The sequence below is a fragment of the Heptranchias perlo genome, chromosome 3 (genome assembly GCF_035084215.1).
Source record: "Heptranchias perlo isolate sHepPer1 chromosome 3, sHepPer1.hap1, whole genome shotgun sequence".
Lineage (NCBI taxonomy): Eukaryota > Metazoa > Chordata > Chondrichthyes > Hexanchiformes > Hexanchidae > Heptranchias > Heptranchias perlo.
Window position 1 is genome coordinate 122,005,816 of NC_090327.1, and position 14,184 is coordinate 122,019,999.

Sequence of the window (14,184 nt, forward strand, 5' to 3'; positions counted from 1 at the left end):
CGGGATGGCCTGATTGAATGGGTGTAATTTAACTTCCACATACAAATATGTAATTGTCTTTTAAATTGAAAAATAATGGTGCATCACACGATTCCCCTAATCCCACCTGAAGATTGGCACTGTTCTGGTGTCACATTAGAAAAAGGTGTCAGACCAAATAATAAAATAAAATGTTTAGTTCCAGGCACTGCAGTTAAGAGAAATCAAAGGGTAAGTAGGAGGCTACTTTGTATGTGGAAGATGAAATATATTTTAAAAATGAGGAAGATGATAATAAAGGATGTAATCAAATATTCAGCCACATGTGTACAACATCCACATTTGAATGAATAATACAAAACTGTATAGAAAATGAGAAAATGCACTCTGATTTAACTTTGAAGTAAGCTTAGAAAACAAAGGGTGGGGTTTATTAATGTGCACTCCCAGTGAAGAGTTTCTCATTCCCAAGAGTGCTTATGGGAATTCTGGCATGGAGGTGAGTGGGCCCCACTCCTTCGATTAATGAGGCCTCATACTGTCACGGCTAGGAGGGAATCTAATTAAAACCAATGCTTTCCTGCCAGAAACCCACTGACAGTCGAAGTTCCCCCAAATGTTACGGAGGCAGATGTAAGCGCAATATTAAATTGATATGGCCTACAATCATAGGGCTAAAGAGAGGTTCAATGTGGTAAGTGCAGCCAAAATAAGTTTACCTGATTTTGGTCTTTCGTCCCTGATTTTTGCAGCCTAGATCCCAATTTAGTTGGTTCAGAGGTTGATAGGGAGCATTCTTTTTGATGACTTAAATACATGGGATGTACTGGTTACTGAGCTAGATGAGTTATGACTGATGAATATATTTTCTGATACAATGCTCTGGATAACATATGTTTGGTCATTTTTTTGTGCTCGTTAACCTTAGGACTTGTCAGAGTTGGTTAATAAAACATTCTTCGACTTTGGTCTTCCAGTATCAACCTAACCTCAGCTCCTCCCTACCTCTAACTTTACTAGTTTCATATTTCTATTACCCACAATTTTTTCTCTGAGAAGGACAGCCAATTTTTGAGTACTTTTACCAAACCTACCTGATGTAGAACCCTTACACCTGGCAGAGAAAAACAGGTACAATTTCCATGAGGGGGGATTCGCCGATCTCATGATGTAGCTATAGAGGAAACCCTGGAGAAGAGGCATAAGTGTCTGTTTATGCTGTTTCTCTGGACTTTCTGCCAATGTTGTGCTGAAGTTAAGGTGGGAGATTAGAGAATCCCTGTGAAAATATTTTCATTCCATTGGTCTAGGCTGCATTCAAATTAGCTCCCAGTAGTGAAAGGATCATGTCTGACCCTTTCTTTGTCTCATTCTTTGATAATACTGCATTTTTCATACATGTACTGGAGAATTTTGAGATTACTAAGGATTGTGCATGTTTATGACATTTGGGATCTTTACAGTATATGGGGAGTGGGTGAACTCAGTTCCAACAGACAAGGACTATTTTCTTTAGCAGTCACTTACTGAGACATGTTTTCTATCAGTTGGCTGAAGAACGACTCTTCTTCCTGATCTATGTAGAACTCTCTTGCTATCTCTTCGGACATCTCAACTGATTTAATTGCAGAGATTGTAAAGCTTGCTTCTTGGATCTTGGCTAAAATAGCATCTAGGGTTAAAAAAAGAGAATTCGATAGTTTCTTTTATGCTGTGCCAAAGAAGTGAAATATATATGTTGATGTGCCACGATATTAATGAACACAATTCTGGGTATTCCATTTGAAAAAATCATGGATTTTAATGAGACACTTTTTAAGTTTGTTTAAATAAAATGACTATTAATTATGCAAATTATGCAGCATTCCTTTTTATTATTCCATGGAATAGAAGCAAGACTAATGGATCTATAGTTGCCTCTGTCTGTTTTGTTCCCTTTTTGAATATGGGCATCACATTGGCCTGTTTCCAATCTACTAGAGTATTATCGGTATCCTATGACTCCCTCATAATGATTGTCAATGCATTCCAAGTCTCCTCCCTGCCTTTCTCAGCTCTTTGGGATAAATACCATCTATCTTTTGGTGATTCATTTGTTTTAAGCCCTTTTACTCTGTCTTAAACTTCCATCTCATTTATATCAAAATGATTGGTTTTGTTTAGCTTATCTTTGTTTCGGAAGGGCATATTGCTCATATCTTCCCTTGTGAATACTTGGGAGAGAGTACTCTTTCAGAATATTTACTATTTGTGCTTATCCTCAGTTTCCAGTTTGCATCGTTTCTGATTTTCAGCTCTTCTCTGACTGTCCTCTAACTGTTGACTGAAGGAATTATTTACTGTTGTGTTTAGCCTCCGCAGCTATGCTTCTTTTTAGGTTCCCCTTTGCTCCTTTGATTACCCTGAATAGGGTAATCAAATGTATGTCTGCATTTTCTTCTATTCATCCCAGGAAACTCCTTCTCCTTTATCTCGGCAGGATTTGTAGAAGTTGTTTTCCTTCTTTATTTCACTTTTAATTTGGTTGTTAATCCATTGTGTTATCCGAGCTTGTCGGTTTTTGGAATGTATTTATTCTGTATGTTCACCTTTAAAGGTGTACCATTTGTCCTCTATTGGGCATGGCTGAGGTACTAAATGAATACTTTGCATCTGCCTTCACCAGAGAAGAGGATGCTGCCAATATAGCAGTAAAGGAGGAGGTAGTAGCGATATTGGATAGGATAAAAATAGATAGAGGAGGTACTTAAAAGATTGGCAGTACTCAAAAGTAGAAAAGTCACCCAGTCCTGATGGGATGCATCCTAGGTTACTGAAGGAAATAAGGGTGGACATTGCAGAGGCTCCAGCCACAATCTTCCAATCCTCCTTAGATATGGGGATAGTGCCAGAGGACTAGAGGATTGCAAATGTTACATCCCTGTGCAAAAAAGGGAAGAGTGATAAACCCAGCAATTAACCACCAGTCAGCCTAATATCGGTGTTGGGGAAACTATTAGAAACAATAATCCGGGACAAAATTAATTGGCACTTGGAAAATTATGAGCTAATAAATGAAAGTCAGCACGGATTTGTTAAAGGAAAATCGTGTTTGACTAACTTGATTGAGTTCTTTGATAAAGTAACAGAGAGGGTTGATGAGGGTAATGCGGTTGATGTTGTGTACATGGACTTTCAAAAGGCATTTGATAAAGTTACACATAATAGGCTTGTTAGCAAAATTAAAGCCCATGGGATTAAAGGGACAGTGGTAGTGTGGATATAAAATTGGGATAGAAATGGATAGAAAGCAGAAAGTAGTTTTTCAGACTGGAAGGAAGTATTCAGTGGTGTTCCCCAGGGGTCAATATTAGGACCAATGCTCTTTTTGACATATATTAATGACCTGAATGGGAATAGAGGGTATAATTTCAAAGTTTGCAGATGACACAAAACTAGGAAATGTAGTAAACAATTTGGAGGATAGTAACAGACTTTAGGAGGACATAGGCAGAAGTGGGCAGACACATGGCAGATGATGTTTAACGCAGAGAAGTGTGAAGTGATATATTTTGGTAGGAAGAATGAGGAGAGGCAATATGAACTAAATGGTACAATTTTAAAGGGAGTACAGGAACAGAGAGACCTGAGTGTGTATGTACACAAATCTTTGAAGGTGGCAGGACAAGTTGAGAAGGCTGTTAAAAAAGCATGTGGGATCCTGGGCTTTATTGATAGAGGCATAGAGCACAAAAGCAATGAAGTTATGCTAAACCTTTATAAAACCCTTGTTAGGCCTCAGCTGGAGTATTGTGTTCAATTCTGGGCATCACACTTTAGGAAGGATGTCAAGGCCTTGGAGGGGGTGCAGAAGAGATTTACTAGAATGGTTCCAGGGATGAGGGACTTCAGTTATGTGGGGAGACTGGACAAACTGGGATTGTTCTCCTTAGTACGGAGAAGGTTAAGTTGAGATTTGATAGAGGTGTTCAAAATCATGAACGGTTTTGCTGGAGTAAATAAGGAGAACCTGTTTCCAGTGGCAGAAGGGTCGGTAACCAAAGGACACAGATTTAAGGTGATCAGCAAAAGAACCAGAGGCGACATGAGGAAATATTTTTTTAGGCAGCAAATGTAATGATCTGGAATGCACTGCCTGAAAGGGTGGTAGAAGCAGATTCAATAGTAACTTTCAAAGGGGAATTGAATAAACACTTGAAGGGAAACAATTTACAGGGCTATGGGGAAAGAGCAGGGGAATGGGACTAATTGGATAGCTCTTTCAAAGAGCCCGCACAGGCACGATGGGCCGAAAGGCCTCCTCCTGTGCTGTACCTGCTATGATATTATGATACTATGATACTGCAGTATTGCTGAGCAACCTATCCATTTGATTTAGTTGTTCCTTCATTTCTTTGAATTTAGTCCTTTTAAGTTTATATATCTGACTCCTTGGGCATGATTTTAGCTCAGAGTTGGGAAACTGGCCCATCCATAGATATCCGCATGGGGAACCTGTAAGCCAAATGAGTGTGTTCCAATCTGCGATCGCAACTCAACTGAAGGTAAGTATTTGTGCTTCCGGATTTCCCATGCGCCAGGCAGCCAGATTGACAGGCTGGCTGTCTCTTGGGAGGGAAAGGAGCCATGAATCAAAGAGGGGGGGGGGGGGAAAGAGAGGCAGAAAGAGATCGTGGGCCGTGGAACAAATCGGAGGGGTGGGGGGACATAAACAAAATTGGTAGGCCTAGGAGATGATTGGGGGGTCAAGCATCGGTGGGGGAGGTGAGTCCAGGGGGGGTCAGCTAATTGCAGGGGTCCTGTCATGCCAGTTGAGCTTGTTGGGCCTGGATGAAGCACTCCTGCTCCTCCGAGCCCACGATCATTATAATAAAGGCACTCACCTCATGGATCTAGCCCTTCCTGCCTGCCCCCAACTCATCTGTTCTTGGGGGTTAAAATTATCCCCCTGGAATTAGATGTATCTGACTCCCAAATCACATTGAACGTGATCATTCTGTGGTGGCTATCCCCTAGGGGTATTATGACTTACACTCTTCTATGTTGTCTTCGGTCCCCAGCCACAAACTCCGTTCCCTAGCCACCGATTCCATCCCACTCCTTGGCCACTGTCTGAGGTTGAACCAGATCGTTCGCAACCGTGGCGTTCTATTTGACCGAGATGAGCTTCTGATTCCGCATCCGTTCCATCACCGAGACCGCCTACTTCCATCCCCGTATCTTCACCCGTCTCTGCCCCTGCCTCAGCTCACCTGCTGCTGAAATTCATGCTTTTGTTACCTTTAGACTTGACTATTCCAATGCTCTCCTGGCTGGCTTCCCACCTTCCACCCTCCATAAACTTGAGCTCATCCAAAACTCTGTTGCCTGTATCCTAACTCACACCAAGTCCTGTTCTCCCATCACCCCTGTGCTCACTGACCTACATTGGCTCCTGGTCTGGCAACGCCTCGACTTTGAAATTCTCATCCTAGTTTTCAAATCCCTCCATGGCCTCGCCCATCCCTATCTCTGTAACCTCCTCCAGCCCTACAACCCTCCAAGATATCTGCGCTCCTCCAATTCTGGCCCCTTGCGCATCCCTGATTTTAATCATCCCATTGGCAGCCATGCCTTCAACTGCCCAGGCCCTAAGACCTGGAATTCCATCCCCAGACCTCTCTGCCTCTTTCTCCTTCTTTAAGACGCTCCTTAAAACCTAACTCTTTGACCAAGTTTTTTGGTCACCTGTCCTAATATCTCCTTACGTGGCTCAGTGTCAAATTTTGTTGATAACGTTCCTGTGAAGCGCCTTGGAACATTTTACTACGTTAAAGGCGCTCTATGATTGCAAGTTGTTGTTGTTGGTTATTTACGAATACCAGGTCAACAGGAGCACTGCCTCTTCTGGCCAGAAATTTGTTTGAGCCGGCCTGTCCCAACGCTCACCTAATATTGGGCCTCAGGCCTCATTATCATCACACCGGCGAACTGTAGACACCTAATGGACATTCCTAGTCTCTCCTCTAACAGTCATTTTTGTTTTGAAAGTGTTTGTGTTATTTATGAAAGCAGCGTTGCTGTTATCACATCATTTTGCAAGCCACTTATTTACATCCTCAGTTTTCTTGGTGAACTCCCCTCCTTTTCCATCATGGACTAGAAAGAACGATCCATGCGTCTGAATGGGTAGGCCCGAGGTGCACCTGATATTGGGCCTCATGTCTCATTTAAATAAGACTGGAGAGCTGCAAACACTTATTGGGCATTCCCAGGCAGCTCGTCAGTGAAGAGGTTTCAAATTTCGGGCCACTGTGTTGCTGGCAGCGGCCCTCAGGTAGGTTGTTAAAGGGGAAGGGAATGCGATCGGGAGGGGAGCAACCAGGAGAGAGGGGTGATCGGGAGGAGGGTGACTGGGAGAGGGTCAATGGGGCGACCGGGACATCAGTCGATTGGGCAAGAGGTGGTCAGCAGTGGTGGCCCGCAGTTTTAATCTGGGGTCCACATTCAGGTAAGTATGTTTTACAAACTTACCTTTTTGGTGGCAGCCTGCAGTGGTCCCTCTAAGAACTACAGGTTAGGCCACTTGTAGATTTGGTTTTCCTGAATGCAACCAGCCTGGCACTGGCTGCATTGAGGGCAACCCAATTTTACATAGAGGGCCTCAAACAAGCGTTAGGCCACTTATTTGCATGAGCAAAGGAACAGTGATTAAGCCGCCTGAAAAACGGCTGTGGCAGAATCAAATTTCTAGACCCATAAGTATACTGGAAAACATTATTTTGCATCCCCTATCTCTGAAAAGTTTAAACAAAGAAAAAATTCATACCTACGAATTGAAACACTTTTAAAAAATGCTCAAAATCAACCATCTAGCATTTCCTGGTTGCACCAATATCTTGACTACATAAAATTACATAAAACTTACAGCACAGAAACGGGCCACTTGGCCCAACTAGTCCATGCTGGCATTTATGCTCCATACGAGCCTCCTCCCGCCCTACTGCATCTAACCCTATCAGCATATCCTTCATTTCCTTTCTCCCTCATGTAATTATCTAGCTTCCCTTTTGTGATATTAAGCAAATACAGTATTTTATCTCTGCTGTCATTACTCTATGTTACTTATTGCCTACCTCTGTACTCTCGTAAAGCATCAGGTTTAATTGCCACCAATGTGTGTTCAACAGGAAAGAAAAATCGCAACTCCTTCATTGCAATTTCAACGTTATGACTCCCATGTAGCTGATTAAATGGAATATCCTCCAATGCAAACCTTGCACGTAGGCTAAGGAACAGAACAAGGAGTACATATGTAAATATCTTGGCCTAGAATTTCCTGAAATGGCGTAACCGGCAAGTTATGCCAAAATTTATGCCAATTTTCCCATTGGCGAGTTATTCCGAAATCTCCTGAGAATTTCATTAGCATATGCCGGAAATTGTGGATCATGCAAGACTGGATATCAGAGAAACAGTCTGACAGCACAGAGGTAGTGGAAGGGTCAAGAGAGATGATTGCGGAGCGTATAATTCAGAAAGAGGAAGGGGTCAAGGATAGACCCTTGGGGGGCTCCAGAGATGTGGGTGTGGGAGTGGGAAGAGAAGCAATTGCTGGATATGCTCTGGCTACGATTGATAAATAACAGCAGAGCAAGCAAGGGCAGTGCCACTGAGCTGGACAATGGAGAAGAGGAATTGGAGGAGGATAGTTGACCATCCAACCATGGGTGTGAAAAGGCTGAAGACAGGTCAAGGAGGATAAGGAGGTCAATACCTGACGCTCATTGTCCGGGCCCTGCGTGGTGGGTGGGGGACCAGGCCCTGTGTAGTGGGTGGGGTACCTGGCCCTGTGTAGTGGGCGGGGGACCGAATTCAGCCTGAAAGGTTTCAGGGTCTGGGGTTGGCTTGGGGGACAGAAATCTGGGTGCATCCAGGATGTTGCGAGAGTCTCGTGCTTGAGAAGGGGGAGCCTGGGGCAGCAGAGGCCTGCACCTTCCACATGGGGCCCAGGAGAGCACTGCTGTTCCCCCGGACCCCACTAAGGAAAGTTTTTAAACTCTACAGGTTCACCTGGCGGAGAGACCACGCTGGGGGCATTGATCTGGAGTGGGTTAAAGTTCCATCAGGGTCCAATTTATGTCAAAGCACTGCAATTTATATTTATTAATGAGACTGGAGTCTGGCAGGAGCCTCTTCCACTGCCAAAATCAGTGGCATTAAAATCGCAGAACGGCGGGAAATGGAGCCGTTCCATTTTAGCTGCCCCTTTCCAGTCAAACTAGGACAGCTGAAATCGACCTATAAAGGCTCACTTTATATAAGAAATGATTTTCATTTATGAAATAAGTTAAAAAAACACATTTTGGTGTTTAGACATGTAAACAAAAAGGAGACATTGGATTGCCTATTGGGAAGCAAACCAGGGGCAACGTTATCATTCTCCCTGATCTTTTTCCATTTCTATTGCTATGTAGCCGATCAATATGACATAGATCTGATCAATATTGGCACAGACCAGACATATCATACAGACATACAAGCTCACAAGTATACTTATCTGATCTTTCTGTCGATTAGAGAGGTCTAGAAAATATGAATCACTGTGGTAATCACAAAACATGTAATCATCTGATCAAATGTTTTACCTTAATGGATAGTCCTGCTTTGCTTCCTCAACATCGAGAGGTCCCAGTAAGTTTTTCCAATGATATATTGCATTGTCTCTAACCAAAGCTAACACCAATATTGGACCACTGTAACACAGGCAAGTTTAAAATGACTCCACTTTTTGACCTTCAGGAATAAAAAACCAACAACATATTAATTAGTCCTTTAGATTCACTCAAATGATACCAGGAATGAGAGACTTTAGTTATGTGGGCAGACTAGAGAATCTGTGATTAGAGAAGAAAAAATTAAGAGTAGATTTATTAGAGATATTGAAAATAATGAAAATAATGAAGAGTTTTAGTAAAGTAAATAGAGAAAAACTACTTTCACTAGTCAGTAAGTAGGTAACTAGAGGGTGTAACTTTAAGAGCATCGCCAAAAAGAATGAAAGGAGACATTGGAATAATTCTTTTATTCAGAGGATTGTTAGGTCATGAAATTACATAGAATTTACAGCACAGAAACAGGCCAATCGGCCCAACTGGTCTATGCCGGTGTTTATGCTCCACATGAGCTTCCCTACTTCATCTAACCCTATCAGCATATCCTTCTATTCCTTTCTCCCTCATATGTTTATCTAGCTTCCCCTTAAAGGCATCTATGCTATTCGCCTCAACTACTCCATGTGGTAGCGCATTCCACATTATAACCACTCTGGATAAAGAGGTTTCTCCTGAATTTGTGATGTGGAGATGCCGGTGATGGACTGGGGTTGACAATTGTAAACAATTTTACAACACCAAGTTATAGTCCAACGATTTTATTTGAAATTTACAAGCTTTCGGAGGCTTCCTGAAATTCTCCTGAATTCTTCCTGAAATTCTCCTGAATGTCTCCAGACATTCTCCTGAATTCCTTATTGGATTTATCAGTGACTATCTTATATTTCTAGCTCCTTGTTTTGGACACCCCCACAAGTGGAAACATCTTCCCCACATCTACCCTATTGAATCCCTTCATAATTTTAAAGACCTCTATTAGGTCACCTCTCAGCCTTCTCTTTTCTAGAGAAAAGAGCCCCAGCCTGTTCAGTGCTTCCTGATAGTTATAACCTCTCAGTTCTGGCATCATACTTGTAAATCTTTTTTGCACCTTCTCCAATGCCTCGGCGTCCTTTTGTAATATGGTGGAAGCTCTTTCAGAAAACTGGCACAGACACAGTTGCTGAATAGTGTCCTCCTATGCTGTAACATAGAAACATAAATAGGAGCAGGAGTAGGCCATTCGATCCTTCGAGCCTGCTCCGCCATTCAATATGATCATGGCTGATTTTCTATCTCAATACCATATTCCCGCACTTTCCCCATACCCCTTGATGCCTTTTGTATCTAGAAATCTATCTATCTCTTTCTTAAATATATTCAGTGACTTGGCCTCCACAGCCTTCTGTGGTAGAGAATTCCACAGGTTCACTTCCCACTGAGTGAAGAAATTTCTCCTCATCTCTGTAAAATTCTGATATAATGAATAGGGCACAAAGATACCCATAGCTTTTGATATCAATTATCATTCTTCAAGAATGAATACTTCAGATATGATAACGGATAAGTCATGAAACTTTTTTCAGGTAGAATCCATGTGATTACCGCTTACTATGGTGGTGCCGAAGGATTGGAGGACAGCTAGTGTTGTACCGTTGTTTAAAAAGGGAGCGAGGGTAGACCGAGTAATTACCGGTCAGTCAGTCTAACCTCGGTGGTGGGCAAATTATTGGAATCAATTCTGAGGGACAGGATAAACCATTGTTAGAAAGGCACGGAGTAATCAAGGACAGTCAGCATGGATTTGTTAAGGGAAAGTTGTGTTTGACTAACTTGATTGAATTTTTTAAGGAGGTAACAAGGAGGGTCGACGAGGGTGGTGCATTTGATGTGGTCTACATGGATTTTAGCAAGGCTTTTGACAAGGTCCCACATGCCAGACTGGTCAAAAAAGTACAAGCCCATGGGATCCAAGGGTGAGTGGCAAGTTGGATCCAAAATTGGCTCAGTGGCAAGACGCAAAGGGTAACGGTTGACGGGTGTTTTTGTGACTGGAAGGCTGTTTCCAGTTGGGTTCCGCAGGGCTCAGTACTAGGTCCCTTGCTTTTTGTGATATATATTGATGATTTGGACTTAAATGTAGGGGGCATGATTAAGAAGTTTGCAGATGATACAAAAATTGGCGGTGTGGTTGATAGTGAGGAGGAAAGCTGTAGACTGCAGGAAGATATCAATGGACTGGTCAGGTGGGCAGAAAATTGGCAGATGGATTTCAATCCGAAGAAGTGTGAGGTAACACATTTGGGGAGGGCAAACAAAGCAAGGGAATACACAACAAATGGGAAGATACTGAAAGGTGTAGAGGAAGTGAGGGACCTTGGAGTGCAGTTCCACAGATCCCTGATGGTAGCAGGACAGGTAGATTAGGTGGTTAAGAAGGCTTATGGAATACTTTCCTTTATTAGTTGAGGCATAGAATATAAGAACAGGGAGGTTATGCTGGAACTGTATAAAACATTGGTTAGGCCATAGCTTGAGTACTGTGTACAGTTCTGGTCACCACATTACAGGAAGGATGTAATTGCACTAGAGAGGATACAGAGGAGATTTACGAGGATGTTGCCAGGACTGGAGAATTTTAGCTATGAGGAAAGGTTGGATAGGCTGGGGTTGTTCTCTTTGGAACAGAGGAGGCTGAGGGGTGATTTAATTGAGGTGTACAAAATTATGAGGGGCCTAGATAAAGTGGATAGGAAGGACTTATTTCCCTTAGCAGAGAGGTCAATAATTAGGGGGCACAGATTTAAAGTAATTGGTAGAAGGATTAGAGGGAAGCTGAGGAAACATTTTTTCACCCAGAGGGTGGTGGGGGTCTGGAACTCACTGCCTGAAAGGGTGGTAGAGGCAGAAACCCTGAACTCTTTTAAAAAGTACCCGGATGTGCACCTGAAGTGCCGTGATCTACAAGGCTACGGACCAAGTGTTGGAAAGTGGGATTAGGCTGGGTGTCTCATTTTCGGCCGGTGCCGACACGATGGGCTGAATGGCCTCCTTCTGCGCCGTAAATTTTCTATGATTCTATGCTCAAAAAAAAAGCTCCCTCATTCCATCATCATCGCCATCCCCACCATCTTTTAACCACATAAATCATGTCTCTTCTATGTGAATCATGAGCTTAAGGAACAATAATAATTTATATACAGTATATATCATGGTGTTACTCATGAGTAATTCAGAATATACGCCGGGGAGTAAAGGAGTCAGGTGTGGAATGGAGTACGAGAAGAATGGATCAGTCAGGCATAATGTAACATGGGACCAGAGAGCACAGCTGTTGGGTGGAATTAGAGCTGGAGCAGGTGCTAGGCTTGAGTTGAAGCAGGGATGGAGTGGGGTCCGTTTTCTGTTATGTGGCGAGTGGGAGCAGCAAAATCTGAAGCCTAATGCAGACAAAGGCATTTCTGGGGCAGAGGCTGGGAGCAGTGGCATTCCCAGGACTGAAAATGGGAAGGAGATGTTCCTGGGGATGAGGATGGGAGTAGAGGTGCTCCTGGGAGCTGAGGTAAGCATGCATCAAGCAAGTGACAAATGCTACGTTTACAAGGAGCAGCACTTTATCACTTTTCCTGTGGAAAGAAGGCATCAAGTGGACAGGACACAGCACAGGACAGGAAGAATTCCCTCAATTCCAAGACATTGTGGATAGCACCTTTATAGGTATCAGGAATAGCAATGGTTTGTACTCAGTTACTGATCAGGTGATATATCTGATCACAGAAACATCATTATACACATCAATGGTCATTTTCCAGGAAGTAGCAATGACATGGCAATCCATGGTGCCTGCATTTTCATAAGAACTCTTGAGTAATGGTTTTTAGAAGACCAGGGCTAACATTCATAGCTGCTGACGCCACTAAGAAACCTCCTAAAAGCAAACAGCCTAGAGTTGGAAGCCTGAATATCTGTTTGCTGTTCCATGAATGCCATCTCCAACAGCGAGAAAAGTGTGCCATTCAGCTTTGGCACAATGAAAGAGCCTGCAAAAAGGGCAACAGTGTGCACAATGCTCCCAGAGATAGTGATTGTTCCCAACCTGGGTTTGTGCCCTGCTTGATGGACCCCACACGAAATGTGTGCAAAAGTGTGGTGCATACATATCCTCACCTACTTCTTGATAACAACAAAGAATCTGCTTTAACGCAGTCAGTGATCTCTCTGCATGAAGTATGCACCTGTGCTTTTACTAGAAAATGGGCTGAAGCCCCAAATAGGGCCACCCTCCTTCATTGTACTTCCTGCAGGAAGACCTCCAACACGTCAGCATCAAAGGAAGTTGTGTTGCTCACATGTCTCTGCCGTACCACTGTGAACAATTAGTCCATTATTCTGCCATAACCACAACTTCTTTAATAGTGAGCTACAGTCTTCTAAAACTGGAAAATGTTGGAAATATACAGAAGATCAGTCAGTTTTCAGGACAGGTTGTACCTGAAATGTTAACTTGTCTGTTCTCTCCATAGAACCTGATGTGTGTTTCCATCATTTTCTGTTTCTTTCACATTTTCAACACTATTTTGCTTTTTACTTGCCCTTTTTACTCTCCCCAAATTTTACACTCCCCAACTAAATATGCTAGAGACTAAGCTCTCTGAGTACGCTTTTTATGTGCAAGTAGCCTATTCTGATTAGAGGAGAAACTTCCTTTGCAAAATTGGGCAGAGCTGACCCTGATCTGCCGGTGCAGGGGAATCTGAGCCATGGGACAGCTCAACCTTATTCTTGTCATTCTTGTAAAATTGAGGCTGTGTAACCACCTCCTGTTAGGAATTTTTCATAATACTTCATGAGGCTTGTATCCATGTTGTTCCAAATATTGCAGTTCTTCTGAACTGCACCTGCACGAGCCGCACCTCCAAGCTACCATCCGAAAACATTTGGGCTTTTCCTGCTGCTCCTTTGTCAGCTTCAATGCTATTCTGCACTTTTCCAATGCTCTCCTGGCCGGCCTCCCACCTTGCACCCTCCGTAAACTTCGGCTCATCCAAAACTCTGTTGCCCGTGTCCTAACGGGACCAAGTCCTGTTCATCCATCACCCCTGCACTCGCTGACCTACATTGGCTCCCGGTCCGGCAATACCTTGATTTTAAAATTCTTATCCTTGTTTTCAAATCCCTCCATTGCCTCACCCCTCGCTACCTCTGTAAACTCCTCCAGTCCTACAACCCTCTGAGATCTCTGTCCTCCCCCAATTCTGACCTCTTGCCTTCAGCTGCCTAGGCCCTAAGCTTTGGAATTCCCTCCCTAAACTTCTCCACCTCTTTACCTCTGTCTCCTTCTTTAAGACGCTCCTTAAAACCTACCTCTTTGACCAAGCTTTTGGTCACCTGCCCCAATATCTCCTTATGTGGCTCAGTGTCAAATTTTGTTTGACAACGCTCCTCTGAAGTGCCTTGGGACGTTTTACGTTAGAGGTGCTATATAAATGCAAGTTGTTGTTGTTGCTTTGAAAGCCTGTAGCATGCTGGTTTTCCCATCCGCCAAGTCGTGAGCTCCCATTATGGGCCACAG

The 14,184-nt window shown here is 43.2% G+C and overlaps 1 protein-coding gene across 1 annotated transcript in view; it reads right to left on the reverse strand.

Moving 5' to 3' along the window:
• LOC137320194 (thioredoxin domain-containing protein 3 homolog) overlaps positions 1-14,184 on the reverse strand; it is an 85,168-nt gene that overhangs the window by 13,643 nt on the left and 57,341 nt on the right. The window contains exons 13-15 of the mRNA XM_067981912.1: positions 8,607-8,714; positions 7,095-7,246; positions 1,507-1,651 (exon numbers count right to left, since the gene is read on the reverse strand). Coding sequence (XP_067838013.1) covers positions 1,507-1,651; positions 7,095-7,246; positions 8,607-8,714 — 405 coding nt within the window. The remainder of the gene's footprint in view (positions 1-1,506; positions 1,652-7,094; positions 7,247-8,606; positions 8,715-14,184) is intronic.